The sequence below is a fragment of the Fusarium oxysporum genome, chromosome IV (genome assembly GCF_013085055.1).
Source record: "Fusarium oxysporum Fo47 chromosome IV, complete sequence".
Lineage (NCBI taxonomy): Eukaryota > Fungi > Ascomycota > Sordariomycetes > Hypocreales > Nectriaceae > Fusarium > Fusarium oxysporum.
This window is the reverse complement of record NC_072843.1, coordinates 1,632,488-1,654,166: the sequence shown is the minus strand read 5'-3', so window position 1 is coordinate 1,654,166 and position 21,679 is coordinate 1,632,488. Positions and strand designations below refer to the sequence as shown.

The window sequence follows — 21,679 nt, the reverse complement described above, 5'->3', positions numbered from 1 at the left end:
TGAAAAAGTCTAGAGCAATGAAATGAGTTACAGAGCAAGGCAATTGGGAGGAGGCTTGTGTGCCTTGTTTGATCGACTTGAATCCATCGTATCTGGAGGATGGTCGTGCATTGATCATGCGAAGCCAGTTTGCTGGTTGATCATGGCAGCAATAATATAAATACCTACCTAGGCAAAATCAAGGTTCAGCCCAGGCCGTTCATAAGACTTATCGATCCTATGATTGTGTTCTAGAAGATATTGTTCAAAAACTTTAGGGTGCTCCCGTCATAGTAGCCCATGTCTCAGATCACCCACAGCAAGGCTAACTAGGCTATCATGAGATGCAGTTTGCCTTGACGATGTCCATTCTAATGAATTAAAGCCTTGAATGATCAGCGCTGTCAGGACCATATCCGGGCCTGCATTGTTTCTTGACCCCATTCCATGATCGCCGTGGTCCACATTGTGTTGTGTTTCGTTATGGGGCCTCAAGGCTACGAAACATGATGAATTGCTTGCAAGACATGGGGACAAAGCAGGGACAAAGAAACCTCGGTAATCTGATCATTTTGTTACTAATTCCGCTATACGAGTCTCTGACCCCCCATTCGCAAACACTGACTATCCTGTCGCTGCTGTGGTAACTTGATCTGTTCAGTACCTGACTACTGCATCGGTTTCATCAGCTCTGACAGTTCTGACCCAAAAGAGCCCTCGGTCAAGATGTCTTGTTCTGACTAGTCATATATTTCCCCTGGCTATCATGACTTAACTTTACCGAGAGCATCGACCGAGCAGAATTTGATTAAAAATTCCACTGTTAGAGTTAATAGTGAGTGAGTATGATAATCTGGTGCATGAGGCCATAGAGAGTCCCCCAATCCCGTTGCGTAGATCCGTCAACGTGGGCAGCGGCAAGTGGAGCAACTCCGCCTTTCTATCGTTCTGAAAGGAAGGAGGCCCATGTCATGTCTTCTCTAACCCCCGCTAGTTCCATCCAACCCGTCCGTCTCTTCAGGTCAACTCACTCAAGACAATAATTGCTTCGAGAACCCAGAAATCATGACCCTAATGCTCGGGCGACCCCTAACCACACGCACTAGATCGTCGGGGATAGAACCATTTCCCACTGCTCTCACCGGGGCCCGGCTTCCGGTCGGCCTATCATGTAGTACACGCATCTCATAAGCCGCATGACACCAGACAGCCCAGACACCATATCGCAACAAAGAAGGGCCCTAGTCTAGGTCTAGGACTATCACTGACTGCAGCCTACTGCACTGCTGTCGATTCAAGCTCTCAGCTCGAGTGGGTGCTAGTGTGCCCTGGTGAGTGCCCAGCCAGGCCATGAATGCTAGGCCGTGCCATGGTCATGGTCATGGCCATGGTAATGCTATAGATGCAGCATCCCCATGTTGGTTCCCTTCTTCTTCCTCTTCTTTCAACCTTAGTTCCCAACCTTAGTCGCTTCATGACCGTTGCGGTTACCTTACCCAATTCCACCCTGTCGTGTGATGATCCCCCTCCTCATTCCTTTGGCCCCCCATTTTCGGCCCTCATATTGACTTACACGCCCACCTCATTGTCACATACACTTTCACCACAACATCCCTTCTTGAAGTTCCAGCCAGCCTCCCCAAGAGTTTCGACTACTTGATCTCATCATGGATGATGTAGCCGACCTTGTCATCGCGCCCTTCCGCGACATTGTCGAAAAGGGCCGTGAGGCAACACAAAACGCTGGCGATGATAAGACAATGCTCAAGGCCTCCCAGAGCCTGACAAAAGAAGGCGAGCGTGCACTCAAGAAAATTGAACCCTTATGTCGAAAACACCTCGACGAATATGGCTCTAACTTTCTTGATGCTCTCAAGGAAAATGGTAAGTCGTCATTTCATCTTCAGCCCGCCTTGTTATTTCGATCGACATTGATTGACTTTGCCAACCCAGACGAAATCGCGGCCTTCCGAACCGAGCTCAACGAACTGCTTTGGGAGTTTGACGACTACATTGAATTGGACGATTTTGAGCCTGAAAAGTTCGCCGAACTACAAGCCCTCTCGAGGAAGGCTGCGCCAAAGGTTTACGACATTCTCATGCGCCTCAAGCTGGAGGTTCCCTATGATCATGATAGTCGCTCCATCATGACTCGAATGTCCGGGTCACAATCAAGACCAATCTCGCCAGATGCACCCCCTCTTCCGCCGATATACCCGTTTTCCGATTTGAAAAAAGATATTCCCCGAAGCGCCTCCTCACTCGCTGAAAGCCGATCTAGCAATGATCCTGCAACGGTCGAAGCAGCTACTGCCGAGTTGCGGCGCATGATGCAGTCTCGATCAGGACCGGATGAGGGTCTATATGCCGAATCACCAAGACCCAGCCATACGCCCCAGGCTGTACTCACACCCGTTGAGCCGCCTCCAAGACCACCATCAGGTAACCCATGGGACTTCAATGTCAAGACCTCACCGAAGCCACGCGACAACCATTTCCCAGAAGACTTTTCCTTCGAGAGGAGACAGCCCGTGGCCCCAGTAGAATCACCCATTGAGCCGATTTCACCACCTCTGAGCCCAGATTCAGGTAGGGAACTCCGTCCGCGCCCACTCAAGATGGGAGGAGATCGCTCGTCTCAGTACAGCAACGACTCCCAAGTTAGTTCAGTGGGCATGGAATCCGGGACGTATGAACGAACATACAGTGTCTTCCCAACACCACGAGGTCGCTATTCGAGCCACAACTCCATCTTGTCTACATCCATCCCCGAAGATGTGGTTTCAGAAAGGGCCAGCACAGGTTACGTTTCGCAGCTTTCTCCAAGGACGGTTCCGCCTCGATCGCATTCGCTTCCTCAGTCTCGCCCTGAATCTGTCGAAACCAATCCTGGCTCTGTCTTTGACTCGGGACGACACGATGGAGTGACCACCCCCCTCACAGACAACCGCGAATCCTCATATTCAGTGGCAGATGGTAGTCCGACACTCGGCACTGCAGAATTAAGTCCACTGCCGGTAAAGCCTCCGCCAGTAACCAACTACCAGGGCATGCTTGAACCAGTACAGCCTGTCATGATGCCAGAAGTCGATAACCTACCGATTCCCGTGGAAACTGAAATTACGATCCCCGAACACCCACCAAACCCGTTTGCCATTGACTGCAAACTCAACCCTCAGAGTTCCTTCTATGTTCACAAAGGTTTTTGCGATGGGGCAAAGGAAATATTGAATGGCGGTGCGGGAGTCAAGAAGACCGTGAAAGCAGTAAGTCATCTCTTTGTCCTTTTTGTCGTTTGATGCTAAAAGACACAGGGGTTCGCAACGGTAGCGACAATTGCAAAATGTGTCAAGTGTCACTTCGAGCTCGATTTTAATGAAATCGACTTGGATGTCAACAAAGCTGGTAAGTCCACAGGAGCCTCTCGAAATCATGATTGTCGTGCAATGCCTTGCTGACTGTCCCACAGAACGAGGAAACTTCATCAAGAATGGTATCGGCTATAGGTTGCGATTCCTTCAAAAGTCCCATTTGCCAACTCGGCGCTCTGATGATGTTCTGTATGGTTGTGTGTTTTGTATTACCCAGGGCAAGACTCTTCACGCCAGTGACGCAACTGTGTTCATCAGCCAGAAAGCCCTTTTTGCTCATTTGGCTCGCCATCCTCGTCCTCTGCCAGCAGTCCCAGGCTTCACAGTGATCGACCAGACTGAAGTTCCTGCCGAATATAAAAACGACTATGACCTTCATTTCAAATCACCTGTTGAAACACACCCTGCAATTGAGAAAGCTGATGAGATATCGTATTTGCCAACTGCAACCAGCAAGGAGGCTGCTCGCCGTATGTACGGCCAAAGACTGTTGTACGATAGGACGCCGGCGCTTGAATTGGTTGTTAACGCAAGGGTTTGCGGCCTTACTTGGCCTGCAAAGTACCTTGGAGAATGGGCAATGGGTTGGTACGACGGTCAATGGGCTTCAGTTCCCACGGAGATCATTAAGCTGGATCCGCCACCATCCAGTCAGATCAAGATCGACGGAACCAGCCCAGTCCAAGTCACCGCAAGATGGAAGTTTAACCAAAAGGACAAAGTCAAGGGTGACTGGCTTAAGTTTGAGAAAGATGAAGTCATTACCAACGTCAGCTGTAAGTTGTCCGTCAAGACGCATGTCAAGGAAAGACTGTTTATCTGACTCGCAAATAGGGCCTTATCAAGAATTTTGGTGCTGGTCGGGGACGAATTCCAAGGGCAAGACAGGAATCTTCCCTCAGGCGTTCATTGACATAGCCACGCTACGCGGTTTTGGCAACTCAGGCTCTGACAGAGCAAGTATCGTGAGTAACGAGAGAAACAAGTCCCTGTCTGTTTTGTCTCGGTTCTCGTCTCGCAAAGCCAGCCGAGCAGGAAGACCTGGAAGCGTAGCCGGCTCGATCAGCAGCAACGAGATACCGTCGCTTCCAACCCCGATCATGAGCAGTGCAAGCGTACGCGATTAAAAAAAAATCGAGGAGTCCCTTGATGGAATGTAATATGTATGGCGACGAAGGGCGTTGGGTGGCGTATGTGCACTATACCCCAGGATAACTAGTCCTTTTCATTTATTTTGCTTCATCATGTAGACTATTTTTATCATATTCTCTTTCCTTTTGGAGAAAGTCAGATTATGACTGGTAGCTCAATTCGAATGTTGACATGACCATGTCCGCATCGTGATGGCTCTACGAAGGGCATGTTTGCCATTCAATAATTGCTTGAAAATTGTTGGACCCAATTCTGATTTGCAGGTTCAACAACAGGTAGGAGGCGCCGCCAAAGCAAGGGTTCTTGCGGTATGGCGCTCAGTTCATCGTCGCCAAGACTGTTAAGATCTTGTTTTTGGTGAGCCATGACTTCTTCCAGGAATAGTTTTCCATATATGACGAGCCTAGACTGATAGACTGCCGGAACCGCCGAATTCAATAATACGACAGGCCCATGTTGTTAAGTCTAGAAGATGGGTTGAAGATTAAAAGCTAATGAACGAGGGTATCATTAGTGACCTTGTCTTAGGATGAGTTGAACGAGGTCGACTTAAGCGCCACGATACCCGCCCTGTCGTTCAGCTACCGCTGAGATCAAAGTTTATGAGGCGCTTGGGACGAGTAGACAAGGGTGTAGCGAAGACCAAATCGAAGCGGGAACCGCCTGATCGGGCTTGTTTACTCTGATAACGTAAATGGCGCATTTTCTTTGTTTTCGTTTTTTTTCTCTTTCTTTTTTTTTTTTTCTTTTTTTTTTTTTGGTAAGGTTATGTGTAAGTTGTATGATGAATGTGAAAAGCCTGAGGCAAGGTAGTTGAGGCTCCGTAGAGTTTAGTGCACAGGTGCTCCTGCAATCCATCTGCACTTGCACCTTGCTCAGAGATCTCCAGTGCAGCAGCTGCAGGTACAACGGGCCTGTCTCCTGCCCTAGTCATGAACCTCCACTCGACCCAGAAATGGTTTGTTTCAACTAGAGATTCTCGGGGAGAAAGGAAAGGAAGGAAAGAAAGGAAAGGAAAGGAGAGGAGAAAAAGACCCATATTCAGGTTGGGCGCGCTAAGGTCACCTCTTTTTCTCTGCCGTCCTAAATACGGAACACGGCCGTTGGTCTCGACTTCTTGGTTGGCTGTGACTTGCATGTTCATGACAAGGTATAGATCTTCCTTGAGTTATCTCGCCCTGCAGCCCTTGTTGGGTCTTCAGGCTTCAACTGATCGGAAGTTTCGATGAAACATCTGCACATCTCCACCCTCAACTGAAAATCACTACCTCTTGAGAACATGCTGAGCAATGCACAATGCGTATTGCTGAACATGAGCCACGCCGCATCAACAGATCGTCTCCGAGATCGACATGGTAATTCCGTCGGTAAAGGCTTTGTCAAAATTATTAAACAATGCGATAATCGATACTCATTCCCTTTGTGACATGACTGTCCTTTTGCCGATGTCACCTAAGTTGTGCTTTTTACAGTAACCTCCTGGCAAGGGTGAGTCTCAGTTGGCAGGCTGGCAGCTCGATATAGTAACTTATACTTTACCTCCGACAACCACGGACCCGATGAAGGCGTTTATTCAACAAGCTCAGCTGTCGTTCTCTTCCGATCAGGACACAAGTGACACCGTGCTTGGGAATTCAATCGGTTTTGTGCAAGGATTAGGTCAAAGGCGTCGATTGTTAAAGGTGATGAAGAAGGAAGATAAGTTAGATATCAAAGGCGCCAACGACCTGAGCGGCTACAGCGGAGGCTGATATGCTCCGAGAGACAAAGATGTTGTACAGAACACAGAGATAAGACTCCAAGCAAGGGGATGACGAACCCGGAGTCGTGCAGACAAGATAATACTTCAGGAGCACCAGCAATGCCACCTTAGGGCTGTCCAACAAGATGCGCTGGCATGAACAAGAATAGGTTAGGATGGGATGGGATGGGATGATTCTGAAGAGTGTCAAGATCTAACTGTATCTTGTTTGTGTAGGTAGTATTGAAAACCCACATGCGAATTGTCGTTATCGCATAATATTGGCATCCAGCTTGAAACACCAAACCCCGGCTCGAAGCCATGACAGCACAGCAGAAAATAGGCGATCACAGAGAGAGAGATACGCATGATGATTTGAGGATCGGTCTGCAGGGATATGGTACAACTCATCAAGTCCAAGAAATGGTCTGCAGATCTGGAGATGTTTTCTTGCTTTTGGTCCTTGCTCTACGCTTTACAGGATCAACCTGGGAGTTATCCCCGTGCCGTGTCTATCAAAGTCTGCCTTATTAATATCTTCAGATGTAGCTGAAGGTGACCTGAGTATCAGGTCAAGCACGTGGCGCAGCTAACAAAAGATAAGGTCGATGTCCTGAGACTACGACGGGTAAAAAACCAGTAGCGTGCCGTCCGTCCACTAAAACCCTGGTAGCGTCAGGGGTTATCTTAAGTGCACCGGCAGTCTCTTTTTCTTCTGTGGAACCTATCCCGTAGTCCTGGGTCTGAAACATCAAGCGCCCCATCACGACTTTCATCGGCGCGTCGCATCTTCACCTTCAACCTCTTCCTCGCCCAATCACTGATGGTTACTGCTCCGAGTCCACATACTCCACTGAGTCTTGGCTGGGACAGCAACAATTCAGCATTATGCTAACCGTAGCGTTGGCGTCCTCATCCTGTACGGTACCCGTACCTGTACCCCTGGAGGGCTTTTCTCTCGCTATGCCATGTCGTAAGTGGTGCTGGTCGCGGCCATGGCCATGCCCACGTTGAAGGAAACATTCATTCATCAATGGACGTCAATGCAATGCAAGTCGTGGGGGAGTTTGGTGTGGGTTTAGACAAAGAGGCATCCACTTGAGGGCAAAAAGTTTGATCTTGTTTGTATGTAGCTATATAGATCTCCTGGTCCCTTCTCATATCTTATACCCGAGCTGTTGCTTCTGTTCATTTCATGCCTCTTCTCTGATTCATTCAAACTCTGAGAGTTATTAAAAGTTCTATTCATTTCTGATATTGCTTTCTCTTTCCTCAATGCTATCAAAACCCTTGTTTCCTTAACTTTCATTCTTTCAACATGCATATCCCCTGGGCGGATCTATTTACCGGGACGACTTTCGTTACTTCAGTCAAACCTTCAACTCAAGCTCGAGGCGTCACCACGTATACTGAAAAGGCAGTTACTGCTATCCAAGTTTTGAATGAAGAATTCTACAATTCTGCCACCGGTGTGTGGGATAATGCTTGGTGGTCGAGTGCAAATGTCAGTCTAGAGTCTCTTATACTAGACACAAAGCTAACAACAACCAGATCATAACCACCCTCGCTGATTTCTCAACTCTACGTCTCGAAGAAGCCAACAAGTTAAATATTGGAGGAGTTCTCGCCACAACCTACGAAAACGCCCAAAAGACAACGGTTCATACCATGAAGACAATGACAAACGGCCTCGTTGCTTCTTCCTACTGTATAGACTCAAGCTCAGGTTGTATGATGAAGCGGGGTTTCTTGGGAAAACGTGGTTTCGACGACTTCCTCAACGAGTTTTACGATGACGAAGGCTGGTGGGCTCTGGCATGGATCAGAGCATCGGATGCAACTGGCAACGACCAGTATCTCGAGGCTGCTATCGACATCTTCAACGATATGCAGACCGGCACAAACACACCTTGCGGCGGCGGTATAAGGTGGAAGAAGGAGGGAGAGGATGGCTCAGGCTACATCAATGCGATTGCAAACGAACTATATCTCGCAACTGCTGCTTCGTTAGCACGACGTGTCTCAAAGAACAGCACATACCTCGACATAGCCAAGAAGCAGTGGAACTGGTTCTCCGACAGTGGCATGATAAACGAGAAGGGACTTATTAACGATGGGTTGAACGGCGAATGCAAGAATAACGGTCTTCAGACTTGGAGTTACAACCAAGGAGTCATTCTGGGCGCTCTCGTCGAACTTTCGCTTGCCACAGGAGACGACGCTTACACCGACAAAGCTCACAAGATCGCCTATGCTGCCATTAAGGAACTTACCAACAAAGATGGTATCCTTATCGAGAGTGACGGTTGTGAGACCAAGGAGGGTCACTGTGGCGCAGACGGACAGCAGTTCAAAGGTATCTTTGTCAGAAACCTTCGATACTTGCACACTGTTTCACCAAAGCCCTTGTACCGTCGCTTCATCACGAAGAACGCCATCTCCATTTGGAAGAAGAGCCGCAGCAAAGACAACAAGCTAGGCGTTTCCTGGGCTGGGCCTTACATTGATGCCACTGGCCCCTCGCACAGCAGTGCTTTGGATGCTATAGTAGCAGCGATCGCAGTTTCAAACTTATGATTTAGAGCGGGAAAAAGACTGGGCGTCATGGATGGGTAAAAGAACAAACTAGGGATTGGATTTATTGGCGAACCTGGGTTATTTCATCGGGCATAGAGGAACACGGCTTACGAGCATTAGACAAGATAGGGTCTGTGACTCCTGGTTTATCTTATTTGTTAATGGTTGATACCCCCTTAGAGGATTTGGAGGACAGACAGGTAGCTGGAGCTAGGTAAAGAGAAGATATGGAGGCTTGAGGCGCTCATAGACGGACAGACATTCTTGATAACTGTGTAAACATAATCAGTTTGGACAGTATGACGATACAATAAAATTGAAAACATCTATTGAGCTTTGGACTCCTTACACAACGTCGAAGGATTTGAATTTATATGATTGCTTTCATGAAGTGGGAGTTGAGGCTCAAATTGCTATTCAGTGATGTACAGTGTAACCTACCATGGCCATTGTCCGCACTGTACGGAATCAAGGACGGTGAGCTTTTGATGCACCAATTCACAACAGCTCTCATTCTTTACAACCGAGGTACGATCCGGAAAAGCCAATAGCAAACTTTTAATTCAAGTTGAGATAGTTTCTGAGAGTCAGGCTCATCTCTATTGGTTTATCTCTATCCTCCTCGAATCACTACCATCGAAAACTTGGACCCGCTCATCTCGTTAACTCGTTGCCTGGCCTCACACAGCATGTTCAAGTAGCAATTTCAGTCCTAACAAACAAAAGTCAGGCAATCTGATTGTGTGTCCCTGTCCCTACTGAAGAAATGGACGCCCCAGAAGCAGATTTCGATATCAAGCTCCAGAAGATCTCAGCGGATCTTCTGGGGGACTTTGGCCGCTCCCTGCCAAGTTTCCTCTGGAAGCCGGATGGCCACGGCGGCACAAGAGTACGCTCGCGGGTGCGCGCAAAGGAGATATTCCGACTTACCAATACTGTATGTCATCTCTTATACTAATAATATATATACTCACTCTCTTATTTAGCTCCTAGATCCCTTCCAAGAACTTCCTCAGCTGTTGGATCCCTACCTGCCCAAGTGGATTCCCCTCCTTGCTGAGGCGTTTCTCAAGCATCTCCAAACTCGCCATCGCGGAAAAGCACTCTCATCCCGCTCTAAGCTCTTGGTCTCAGTTGAGTTTGCCATATGCAAGATCATATACACGTTTTGCAAGATCCGCGGCGAAAAGGTCATTGTGCGTTTTCTCAATGTTGAAGCCAAGTATCTAGAGTTGCTCCTCTCTGCCATTGAAGAGTCTGAGCAAGCTTCTGTTGATGACGTTGCTCTCGGGAAATGGTCATGGGAGGAACGCTATGTCGTTCTTTTGTGGCTTTCGCATCTCCTGCTGGCTCCCTTTGACCTCTCTACCATATCTTCCGTCGACTTGCAAGATGTTACAGTGCCAGAGATACCAGGCCTGGTCTGGCCTGAGAACCTCCCTGCCATTACTGTACGTGTGATTCCTCTCGCTATCAAGTATCTTGGTACTCCAGGAAAGGAAAGGGACGCTGCAAAAGCTCTGCTGGTGAGAATGTCTATCCGTCGCGATATGCAGCAGCTTGGCGTCCTCGAAAGCCTCATAAACTGGTCCCTTGCTTCTCTACGCCCGAAACAGGACCAGCCGCTACAAAAAACATACTTCTATCTAGGAGTCCTATCGTTCCTAGCCGGTGTATTGCGCGCATCGTCAGATACATCTGACATGAATCCGTATCTTTCGACTATCTTCTATGCTATCCACGAAATATCCGCTGGCGAGAATGCGCTCTCTAAAACGATTATCTCGTTAGCCTTAGCAAGAAAAATGATTCTGAAGGTTATTCGATCTGTGGTTGTTTTGCGCCTTCGCCAGACACCACAAGATATGGCCAGCACTGAGCTTACAGAGACAGCTATTGGGTATTTGCTTGAATCTGTAGCCGACAACGATACACCAGTACGATTTGCAGCAAGCAAGTCTTTGAGTATCATCACTTTGAAATTGGATCCCGATATGGCTTCTCAGGTTGTTGAGGCTGTCCTTGAATCACTGAACCGAAATGTCCTCTGGACGAAACCCGCCGGGGGCAAACCAGTCAGAGACTTGTCTGCTGTGAATAACCTCGAATGGCATGGGCTCATGCTCACACTATCACATCTGCTCTATCGAAGATCACCGCCCACTGAACAATTGTCAGATATTGTCCATGCTTTGCTTCTTGGTCTGTCATTTGAGCAGCGAAGTATGTCTGGAGGTAGTGTTGGAACCAATGTACGAGATGCTGCTTGTTTTGGTATTTGGGCCCTCGCCCGCCGATATACGAGCTCTGAGCTCCTAGCAATTCCTACACACTCTGTCTTTGCAGCCAAAGCTCATCCGGCAACAAGTTCGATCCTTCAAGTCCTTGCAACAGAACTCGTTGTGACTGCTTCTCTGGACCCTGCGGGAAACATTAGACGCGGTGCATCGGCTGCCTTGCAAGAACTTGTTGGACGACATCCGGACACTGTTGAGCAGGGTATTTGGGTGGTGCAAACTGTCGATTACCACGCTGTTGCACGACGTTCCAGAGCAATCGAGGAGGTTGCGGTAAACGCGACTCGTCTTGCAAGCCAGTATGGCGAAGCCATCATTGATACCCTCCTAGGCTGGAGAGGTATCGGCGACCTTGATGCTGCTTCAAGACGCGTATCTGGTGCCGCTTTTGGAGTCCTCACCTATGAGTTATCGGACACCAAATCTGAGGACTCTCTTGCCCAGTTCAAAACCATTATTCAACTGCTGACTGATCGCCTCAAAACACTTCAACCTCGTCAGGTTGAGGAGAGACACGGTCTGTTGCTATGCTTTGCCTCTGTCCTTGATAAATTTCCAGCCTTGTTCAGCTCAGGCGCAGAGAAGAGTAACCCGGTGCTGATTGATGAAATACTTTCAACGGTCTCAGGGGCGTTGGAGAACCTGCAGTCAACTGCTTATCGAAAACCGGAATTGCTCGCTGAAGCCGCAAGCCGCCTAGTCGTTTCAGCGTTGCCTATTCTACAAGTTTCAGTTCTCGGCATGGATTCACAGCAAGCTCTTTGTCCAGGCCAAGAGCTCCTTCATCCCGGGAATGTGTCAGGCTATTTGGGTCTCGTATCTGCACTCGATTCGTGCGATGAGGACCGAAGTGAGACGGTAGCACGACTGATCTCGGCATTACGCGCCATTATCCCAACCTGGTTGAACCGCAGCGAGCAAGAAACGATTGAGCCAACTGCTGCTGCATCATTGGCTCTTCTCATTCTTTCTAAGCCAATTGACAGAGAGGCACTCCTGAGTGAATGGGCAGAAACTGTCCAACGTCGCCCAACAAGCAGAACTTCAGTGCATGGAATTGGTTACTTTTCTGCACTTACAGTCGCGCAGCCTCTGGTAAGCTCGTCTGAGGACGTGGCCTGCCAGGCGATCCTAGAGCGTTGGACATGGGATAGCGAAGTTGAGACTCGCGTCGCCATATTGCAGAGCTTGGCTCAAAGCAGTGTTCTGCATAACAAGCCTCTGGTGTTTCTGCAACTGATCGTTGAGGGTTTGAACGATTATACTACGAATGCCCGAGGAGATGTTGGATCGCACGTCCGTGTGCACGCTCTGAGAGCCGTGAAAGCCTTGTGGAATAAGCTTGATGATACAACTGCCCAAGGCGAATGGGAGGAGGCTTCCGTGCAGGCTCTATTCTTCAGTGTCCTTCGTCTTGCTGCAGAGAAACTCGACCGCGTACGTCCTGAAGCTCAGGCCGCAGTTGCATTGGTTCTAGAAAACGGGTATGTGCCAAAATTTCAAATGTCAGATTCCTAGACATACGACTGACTTCTCTTAGCCACGCGAAGCACTTCCGCGAACTCACTTTCTCTTCCAGGGCCTACTTTGAGAGTCTCCTTGAGCTTCAGGCGGGCGGTCGTCTTCGCCCATTGCTTGGCGATATGGCTAAAGGAGACACGGAGAAATGGATGACAGAACTCATGTCTGGGTTTGTGGGATCTGCAGACACGGGCAACGAGGACCTTGTCATTGCTAGTCGAGCGGCGCTCTGCGACTTCTGCGAGGCCAAGCATGAGAACCTAGATCTTATCTGTCACGCGATGTTACAGAATCTTAAGTCCCGACAGGGCCAGGATAGGGTGATCGTGCCAACCCTGGAGATCATTGCATTCCTTTTCCAGATGCAGCTCTTCCAGAAGAGCAGCGTCAACCTTCGTAGCTTGTGCCTGCAGACACAGAAGGCGGGTTACAAGACAGGTAACGTCCGAAAGCTCGAAGCGTGCACCAAAGTCTATTGCGGTATTGCGTCAATGGCTGGCCAGGAAGGCGCTGAGACAGGTGTCCAAGAAGCTAGGAAACGCTTGGGTGCTTTGTTGCATCATCCCTGGCCCAAGGTCAGGAGCATGGTTGTTGATGGTCTCTGGGGTGTGCTTGAAGAGGAGGAAGAAATCGCACAGAAGTTAAAGGGCGTAGACTGGGGCCAAGCCGGCAAACTGCAGATCAAGACTGCAGTTGAAGAACTGAGGTTGGGCTAGTTTTCAGACTGTATCCAAATAGGGCAGCTCGATAATGCTTGAGGAGGTAGCAGAGTCGCAGTGGCTGCGCGGCTTGAACTTTGGTTCCTGATCGACCCGCGATTACAAGGCTGAATATCATTGCAAAAGTCAAAAGCCGATATCTACCGAACAAAGAGAGTTGGTAGGCGTCAGACTTGTTTAATCGTTGTGACCCAGAGAGGAAGGTAAGTTAACCAACAGCCATCCATTAGCAAGCCTCTAATGAACACCGCCAGTCAAATGATTTGTGAGACCAGGATTGTTGCAAAATTATGCATGGTGCTGCATGGAGTTTCGTGGCTTGAATAATAGTGCAAAAGCCACGGCACTGTCTTGGTTGACGAATTGTCCAGTCAGGGCCAGTGACCGACTCGTCAAAGTTCAGCCGACATCAGGCTATTGCAACAAGGCATTATTGATTTGCGCCATGTTTCTGCCGGTGTTCTAGAAAAGCCACTAGATGTCTCGGAACGCCCGCGATGTATGTTCTTAATCATGATCTCACATAGATACCAGGTAGTGTGATAGGGTTGAAGTGGTGAAAGGAGATAATTATTTTCATTAGCGTCTCGGGACCGAGGCGAACAAGCTGAAGGGCAGCTAATGGGGGTTAAGGCCACTAGCCTGGAGGAATGAGCAGAAACTGTACATTCATTAAGCTAACTATGGCTGAATGAAAGAAAGTAGTTGATGTGTTTTGATACTGAGGGACTTTAATGAGAGAGATCAAGATAAAGATTACCGACTCAAGCATCGACAAGTTCGTGGCTTTGAATCTAGCATTGCGCCCGTTGCGCATTGCTTGCAGAACCACAGCAGACCTTGACCAATTTCGACATTGTCTGGAGGAGATACTTCCTGTTTCACGGTCATACAAGTCCGACGCTGTTACATTATCGCCATGTTAATAGGTACCAAACCAAAAGGCAGCGGAATCGGGCCGGGAATGATGGTTTTGACAGGCCTTTATGACCGATACTCCAAAACTGGATAGGAACCGTTGCTGCAATACCCAGGGGTAGTTCCATGAGATTAGCCAATTAATTATTGACTATTTCTGACTTGCTAGTTCAACCTGATGCTTTGTTGTGGATATCATGTAAATAGACGAGACGAACATGGCGTGTTTGCTCCGCATAGAATTATAGGCGTCGAAGCCAGAGCTGCGCTAGAGAGACGATAGAGGCGAGTGAGATGAGGCCAACGGTCAAGGTTGGAGAGAGATAAGGCTGATGCATGTATCGTGAGATGTGGAGTTCTGCAGATAAGGAGAAATATATGTGGATATTATCCGTGTGGGTTATTACAATCACCCACAATTTCGTATCATCACTTTGATATGTCGTGCCGCGTGCGTGTGCCTAACAAGACTTGAGATGACCTTGGCTCTCCATATTTGATTCTGGGGTTGTGAGACGGAGACCCTTGATGCCTGAGGTTTGAGACCTTGGCTTGCAAGATGAGGAAACAGCTACGAATTCATTCCACTTGGACCCAATCTGCCTTGAATGTGCAAATCAGGAAGTCGTGGCAAGCACGGCCTTCGCTAAACTCTAACGCGCACGGTCAAAATGTCAACTAAACTCGAGATGCTTTCTCTCAATCATGAAATTGCTTGACTTTCACATGAACCTACCACTTCATTCCAAGAGTCCCAGTAGAATGGTCTGAACGTGCGTGGGGGGTCATATGCCTCTCTTATCAATTCTGGCAACCACGTTGTCGCGTGATGTGACATGTCCTTCCGTGATGGGCGGCTGGCTGCTCGATTGGACCCTTGTTTCAACGTCTAAACCCGGGGGAAATGCGAGCTTCATATTGGACGGTCTATTTTGCCCGCTTTTCAGCATCGAACCAGCAAACTCAAGTCTACAAAGATGTCACTATCACATCGGATACGGCAATGTCAATGCAAAAGAACAGCTCATGATCAAGTACTCTCACAACGGAATGGTTGCGGCCAGTCAGCGGAAGCCAAACCTGGGCGCCGTGATAAGCGACATGGAATCGCGCCCAGCCACAACAGCAAGATGGTAACACCTTTCCGCTGCTCCTTTCACGTATCGGGCAGTTCCGTACAAGACACGTGAAATCGCTGTTGAATCCAGACCGATACTGTTGCATTCTGTCACCATCGAACCCTTGTCAAGCTTAAAGCAATCTCTCGCTGACGAAACAGCGAGCTAGTAGCCAATCTCAACTGGTGAAAATGGCATACCTCGGCGGCTTGGCCACGGTTACGGTTATGTTTATCACCCGGCTTGGTGACCGACAACGGAACCGCAATCCACTCACCACGAGGAAGCCACAACGCCGTTAAGGAATCTGTACTCGGTTGAGTTCATTGTGTACTTGACAGCGTGGTATTCTCATGACTAGTTTGGATTTCTTGAGTTCGGTACTACCAAGCCTGGTGGCTGACTTGCTAGTCCTGCCCTGTGCCTTGTGCCAGGAGATGCGATGGGCTGGGAGCCTTGCAATTTGAAACTATGAAGCAAAATCTTGAAGAGTTGTCACCACAATGAGAAGGGGGCCTTCGATATCAATGATGCTTCACCATCAGTATTGCGTACCCATGCTGACTGGGTGTCAGAAATTAAACTACTTGTCATCCTCATGTCTCGCCATGCTCCCTAATACCAGTATGGCACCCCGAAAGAGCATATTTCTGCTCGTTGGCAAGAACTTGATGCCCTCCTTGGCGTCTATGTTTCGTGTGCTACCATAGTATGACTCGGCCATCCACATCATTAGCACCTGCGACTTCGTGGAAGCCACCTGAGGTGGCTATTCGAAGTCGATATTCTGCTGCTCAATCAATTTTGATTTCTCTCATTATTAGCTTCTGGCTGTTGGTGTCAACACGGTACAGCATCGTTGTCTGCTGGGCCGCCTAAACCATTTATTCACTAGGCTGTCGTTCTCCCACCTTCTCTGTCTTGGCTTGACTGCCCAACCCCAATCGTTGTCTCAATGCGGATGCCAAGACTCGACGTCCTTGATGCCATAGACTCGGCACCCGTGGTTATCGTTTGTCTTGTCTGCTGACTTGACGACACCTCAGAGATTAATCATCAAGCTCTGAAAGCTTTCATATTATCCTACTTGTGATAACCAACATTTTGAGTCGCCATCGAGCCAGCTATCGAAGGTCCAAAATATTTGAACCCCAAGCGCGCTAGCTGAAAGATCCTGCATCAGGACCCTAATGCTCATCGGTCCAGCCCCAGCACTAGTGGAGCAAAAGCCAAAGAAGACCGGTGCTTTGGATGCTTGATTACCCCCCTGTCTCGTTATGTCTGTCTGGCCCATTTCGATTCTGGAACTCCACATGGTTGTGGCCAACGCCCCTCCCTCCAGGACGCACAGGGTCGCTGATGACGGACCATGGGCTTGGGGGCGATAGGCTCGTGTGAGTACGAGTGTGTGAGTGTACGCTGCGCAATCCCAAGACTCGCCCATCAACGCTACAGGAACTGCCTGTGCCTTCCGGATGGCCAACCGGGATAAGTCGATTCGCCCACATTCGCTCGCCTCCGCAATATCTTGGGACCAGCCGCACCTTGTCTGCCTCCACTCTTCCTCTTATCTTGACCTGCTGCTTTCTCATTTACTCTGCTGTCTTAATACTACCTTCAGGTCTCTTCCCTACCTGGCCGCGGCCTGCTGGTTCATCCCTCGATCAACTGCGAAGTAATCCACCGATGCATCTTGGACCTGCATCACCCACGATATTGCGCATTTACCTTGGTTCTGGATTGGCTTCTCCACGATTGCATATTTGAACAATAACTACAAGCTTGATCGATACTTGTTCAAAAGGCAACGCTACTGTTTTTACCGGCTATCACGATTATAGTCGACATATCAAATTGATACCGATTTCCACGAAGCGACGAGTCTACGATTTTCATGCATTCTTCTCCCGCTGAGTCGATAATACTATCACTCGAGTGCCACCGCTGGCGGCCTTATGTTGAGGTAAATCGCCAAAACACTTCAAGGTCGACTCCCGGCACCCTACCACGACATATTCGACCACCCACCACGATCACATCGATACTTCCGGCCAAGCTCTAGCCTTCGACGTTTAATCACTACCTCGCTCGTCGAGCCCTCTGCGGAGGACGACGGGCGCGGACAGGGGACGCAAGAATGGCTCTCTATTCAGAACCTCCAACTCTTCGCGAATTCAAATTCGATAAACCGACCCTCCTTGTTTGCTGGTGGGCGACATCGTTCTGTACCCTCATTATCCTTCTGCGGCTTGCAGGCCGCTTTATCCGTACCGAACGGCTGTTCACTGAAGATCGTGTTGCGGCCCTAGCTTTGATCCCTCTGTATGCTCGCATGGCATGCGTTCATTTTATTCTCATATATGGAACCAACAATGCTCAATTTGATGGTGTTGAGCTTACTGACCTTCAATTGCGTCAAAAAGCCATCGGAAGTGGCCTTGTGCTCGCCAGTCGGATTTTCTACGCCGCAACGTATGTACCGCCCTCATTTAAACGTTGCCCATCTTCCGCATTCTTCAAAGGGTAAAGCGAATATGGATCTTGACGCTGACTGGTCATAGCCTTTGGGTACTTAAGTTCGCAGTTCTCGAGTTCCTTCACCGATTGACTCGAGCGACGTGGGAACGATCATGGCAGACGTCTTTATACGTCATTCGAATAATCCTCGTTGCTACTTTCATCGCGGTTGTCATCAGTGACTTTGTCGAATGCCGCCCTTACAGTCACTATTGGCAGGTTGTGCCCGATCCTGGTGGCCAATGCCGTCAAGGATACGTGCAGCTTCTCACGATGGCAGTCTGCAACGTGGTCACTGATTTGTTGCTTGTCATTTTCCCAATTCCGATCATTGTGACAAGCGGAATGACAATCAAGAGGAAGATACAGCTTGTGCTTCTCTTCTCTCTCAGTCTATCTGTTGTTGGGGTCACTCTTTATCGGGTACCCCATATCATTGATGATCACGGTCGTCAGCAGTATCGATCGCTTTTGGCATCGGTTGAGCTTCTTTTTGCCACGGCTGCGGCAAACTCACTCGTGTTGGGATCTTTCGTGCGTGATCGCGGCCTGAAGAAGCAAAAGTTCCGCCGTTCATCGGTAGCTGAGTCCCTCGATCCCTCACTCAACCTCCGCCGCCCGACTTTGCACCGACACTGGGGAAGCGATGAAGACCTTGTACGGGACGTTGGCATGACCGTTGACCCAGAACTTCAGGATCAGCCTGATAACTCGAGCGAGAACGGTGCTCTGCAATACACCCCGGCCCCTCTTCTTCGCAAACTGGATCAAGACCTCGAGCGCTGGCAATTTCCTCAGAGAAAACGCAGCAACGAAGAGCACAGCGATGATTCTCTGATACAACACGACCCACTCTCCCAGTCGAAAAGTGAGAACGGCATAGCACCAAGGAGAGTTTCTTTCTTCGACGTTGGTGGTCTGCTTGATGTGCCCCCCGAGAGTTCTGGGAGCCTTCGAGCAAACAGTCGTGCGTCGTCTAAGGAAGACTCTTCACAGTCGCATTCGCCCCCAGCACCTTCATTACCAGCAGGATCCGGAGGCTTTCGCCGAGGTTCAACTGCTTTGCTCCAAGACCTCGGTGGCCTCTTTGGACCTATGAATTCGAGGTCAAGTCGGTCCAAGTCCAAGCCTCGAGGAACGGAATTGCAGCCGATACCGCAATCCCGACAGGAGTCGCGATACGATTTGCAAGGACCGCCCGTGGCGGAGCTGAGGGATCCCGGCGGCCTTCTAAACTAGCGGCAATAATCTTTGGTATCATCTGCCATCACCTTTGACGACATCTTCACATTTTCACATGCGACTACCTCACGACAACAGCGATTTTTATGGGATTTATTTGGCCCGGCTTGGAAGATTTATATACGGCCTGGGGCGTTTATGCTACAGGCTCTGAATGTATTTTTGGTTGGCAGGACAGGAGTAATGCGCAGGCAGGGATCTTTTACTTGGGTATATGCGAAGTCTCAATACAAGGCAGGATTTGGAGATCAGGCATTCGCGCAACTATCGCGGTTTGCATTATGATATGTTTGGGATTTTTATGGCTGTGTGTCAGGATGACATGGTTATTGGTTATATATACCCGGCAAACGCCAAGTTAACGTTTAATGGCATTGACATGATTTGTTCAATCTCTGAGAATATCCTGAATGGCCTGACAACACAATCGCCCATTCGAGACACCGCGCTGGCAAGGTTACAGAATAATTCGATGCCCTGGTGGCGTCTGTCGCTTTAGAAGAACAAGACTATAACTAAGGTATTCACAAGTCTCGCATCTTCCTACGCAGAGCAAAGGGCAAAGAGTAACTCTCGTAAATGCTTTATATTCCTTCATTGGCTTTGCTGCGGCAACGCGCAATATACATAGAACCCCTGAAACGCCAGCTTTTTTAGAATTTCAAGTGCAGTGTGACGCCTCCGTCCTCGTACCAAGAGCCTTTCCATTCCTTTCCATCCAACAGCTCTCATCTTCGACTCGATCTCAAGACTGCCCCATCCATAATTGTTCATCTATACACACAATCTATAACTGGCATAACGACCAGCCGTTTCACTGTTTCGGATAATCTTAACAACTTGGCCCCGCTTCAGACCCAAGTAACGAGCAACAGGGTCCTTTTGCAAAATACGTGGTAGTTGGGTCTCCTTGAGGCGATAGCGCTTGAGAAGAGCGAGCTTCTCCTCGCGGGAGAGCAAGACGTGCTTGGGAACAAGCTCGTGGTGGGTAATGTTGACAAGAAGATCATCCTCGAGGAAGCACTCGATCTTAGCGACGGACTCGACACTCTGGAGAGTCTTGCGGGCGGCGGGTGAGAGAGGAACGTGTGTTACCATGATGCCAGTCTTGTAGTTGTTCGTGATCACATATTTGGCAAATTGTCGGATCTGGTTGACGCCGAAAGTCTTATCGGCGAGGAACTCAACCCAGACAGGACCGCAGTCGGCGCCGGGGTTGGGGTTGGGGTTGGCTGCTGTCACGGGAGGTGTGTTTTTGCGGATCATGTTCTCGCTGGGACGCGCCGAGAATTGAAGCTTGGCGCGGCTGTAGTCGAACTGTTAGTTCCATGGTTTCTTTGTGATGTCGCAAGTATAGCCGGCCTTACTTGATGGAACCGTCGGGGTTGCAGTATTCGTCGCGGAAGCGGTCGAGAGAGATCTTGACTTCCTCTTCAGCGAGCTCGTATTCCTTTGAAACGTCAGTTTGATGCTTATTACAGAAAAGCTACACAGTTGAAAATGTTGCGCGCTTCTCTGAAGTCTACAATAGGACTCTTAGGACAAACGTACTCGGTCCGCGACCATCTCATGGATAGTCCTCCATGCTCGCCAAAGGCGAACAACCTCCTTGGACCTGGCATCGGTGGGAACGTGATCGATATCCATGATAGCGAGTGTGAGGTGCGATTCGAGATGGGGTGTTGGTGGTCGAGGTAACAAAGACAAAAAGGAAGGTCGGAATCGCGAGCGTCGTCAAAAATGTTTCGTTCAGCCTCGCATCGTCGCCGCAAAAGTCCAAACTTCTTTGAGCGGGTCAGAGCACTGAAAGGGTCATGTGATTCTGATGGACGCCACGCACCGCCACCTATCCCTACATCAGCCACCACAAGAGGGCTAGTCTGATCATGGAAGGTGGGGCGGGAACGAACCCCTGGGCCTGGGACGCGCCAGTGAAGCTCAGTGGTCTTTCCAGCGAACGCTAGGGGAAGGACCCGAGTCCCAAGGGAGGGGCACCCTAGAAGGAGCAAAAAGAGAGGAGAGTGAGCTGTAATACTGAGCGAGACAATGGCAAGAGAGACAGCTCAGGGGCGCACGGGCCTGCCCTGAGAATTCACAGCAAGAGACACGGGTCCAGAACTTTACCTCAGAAGCAGAAGGTGATAGAATTCCACTGGCCGAGACTGCATTTGCGCTGCACCGCACCAAACTACTCTACCTATACCTTTACCTTAGCTTTATTCTGGGGTCGTCTTTTTTTCCCTCCTTTTCGACAACACGTGTCGAACTTTGCTCAATTTAAGCCTCGCACTTTCACTTCTCCTCGAGCAATCTCGCTCCTGGTTTCTTGTCTTCCACTTGATTCATCTTGGTTCTCGTCTTTGTATTCTCCTCTCATCGCAATGGCCGAAACCGCAACCTCTCCAGCCCCTGCGGCGGACAAGGCCGACAAGCAAGCTAATGTTCGACCTCCCAAGCCTGATGAGAATCTCTTCAAGCAGGAACTCGCAAAGGCTGAGAAGGAGCATAAGGCTTCAATGGACCGTCT

The 21,679-nt window shown here is 49.2% G+C and overlaps 5 protein-coding genes across 5 annotated transcripts; 4 read left to right on the top strand and 1 right to left on the bottom strand.

Annotated features, from left to right (window-relative positions):
* The first annotated feature begins 1,357 nt into the window (after positions 1-1,357).
* On the top strand, positions 1,358-4,600 carry FOBCDRAFT_291573 (uncharacterized protein). The gene is made up of 5 exons (XM_031179423.3): positions 1,358-1,863; positions 1,933-3,245; positions 3,294-3,384; positions 3,449-4,126; positions 4,185-4,600. The coding sequence occupies exons 1-5, from the start codon at positions 1,647-1,649 to the stop codon at positions 4,475-4,477; spliced, it is 2,592 nt and encodes an 863-aa protein (XP_031045310.2). The 5' UTR covers positions 1,358-1,646; the 3' UTR covers positions 4,478-4,600.
* Positions 4,601-7,458: 2,858 nt separating this feature from the next.
* On the top strand, positions 7,459-9,087 carry FOBCDRAFT_249548 (glycoside hydrolase). Its single transcript, XM_031179426.3, has 2 exons — positions 7,459-7,747; positions 7,795-9,087. Exons 1-2 carry the CDS (start codon positions 7,562-7,564, stop codon positions 8,818-8,820), a joined length of 1,212 nt encoding a protein of 403 aa, XP_031045313.2. The 5' UTR covers positions 7,459-7,561; the 3' UTR covers positions 8,821-9,087.
* A 499-nt stretch (positions 9,088-9,586) lies between these two features.
* On the top strand, positions 9,587-13,354 carry FOBCDRAFT_272451 (tubulin folding cofactor D C terminal-domain-containing protein; the record flags this gene model as incomplete). The annotated part of the gene is made up of 3 exons (XM_031179428.2): positions 9,587-9,757; positions 9,807-12,601; positions 12,658-13,354. The coding sequence occupies 3 exons, from the start codon at positions 9,587-9,589 to the stop codon at positions 13,352-13,354; spliced, it is 3,663 nt and encodes a 1,220-aa protein (XP_031045315.2).
* Positions 13,355-17,336: 3,982 nt separating this feature from the next.
* FOBCDRAFT_28791 (uncharacterized protein) lies at positions 17,337-19,524 on the top strand. The gene is made up of 2 exons (XM_031179431.3): positions 17,337-17,865; positions 17,955-19,524. Exons 1-2 carry the CDS (start codon positions 17,531-17,533, stop codon positions 19,147-19,149), a joined length of 1,530 nt encoding a protein of 509 aa, XP_031045318.2. The 5' UTR covers positions 17,337-17,530; the 3' UTR covers positions 19,150-19,524.
* Positions 19,525-19,723: 199 nt separating this feature from the next.
* On the bottom strand, positions 19,724-20,967 carry FOBCDRAFT_220538 (RNA polymerase). The gene is made up of 3 exons (XM_031179433.3): positions 20,704-20,967; positions 20,520-20,602; positions 19,724-20,458 (listed from the first exon to the last, which is right to left on the bottom strand). Exons 1-3 carry the CDS (start codon positions 20,797-20,799, stop codon positions 19,927-19,929), a joined length of 711 nt encoding a protein of 236 aa, XP_031045320.1. The 5' UTR covers positions 20,800-20,967; the 3' UTR covers positions 19,724-19,926.
* Between the last annotated feature and the right edge of the window lie 712 nt (positions 20,968-21,679).

Excerpts from the sequence above, each read along its gene's own strand:
- FOBCDRAFT_249548 (XM_031179426.3), top strand. The coding sequence starts at position 7,562 with ATGCATATCCCCTGGGCGGATCTATTTACCGGGACGACTTTCGTTACT. Across the intron at positions 7,748-7,794 it reads CTTGGTGGTCGAGTGCAAAT|ATCATAACCACCCTCGCTGA; the intron begins GTCAGTCTAGAG and ends AACAACAACCAG.
- FOBCDRAFT_291573 (XM_031179423.3), top strand. The coding sequence starts at position 1,647 with ATGGATGATGTAGCCGACCTTGTCATCGCGCCCTTCCGCGACATTGTC. Across the intron at positions 3,246-3,293 it reads TCAAGAAGACCGTGAAAGCA|GGGTTCGCAACGGTAGCGAC; the intron begins GTAAGTCATCTC and ends TAAAAGACACAG. Across the intron at positions 4,127-4,184 it reads AGTCATTACCAACGTCAGCT|GGCCTTATCAAGAATTTTGG; the intron begins GTAAGTTGTCCG and ends ACTCGCAAATAG.
- FOBCDRAFT_28791 (XM_031179431.3), top strand. The coding sequence starts at position 17,531 with ATGGCTCTCTATTCAGAACCTCCAACTCTTCGCGAATTCAAATTCGAT. Across the intron at positions 17,866-17,954 it reads CGGATTTTCTACGCCGCAAC|CCTTTGGGTACTTAAGTTCG; the intron begins GTATGTACCGCC and ends GACTGGTCATAG.
- FOBCDRAFT_220538 (XM_031179433.3), bottom strand. The coding sequence starts at position 20,799 with ATGGATATCGATCACGTTCCCACCGATGCCAGGTCCAAGGAGGTTGTT. Across the intron at positions 20,603-20,703 it reads ATGAGATGGTCGCGGACCGA|GAATACGAGCTCGCTGAAGA; the intron begins GTACGTTTGTCC and ends GACGTTTCAAAG. Across the intron at positions 20,459-20,519 it reads AACCCCGACGGTTCCATCAA|CCGCGCCAAGCTTCAATTCT; the intron begins GTAAGGCCGGCT and ends GTTCGACTACAG.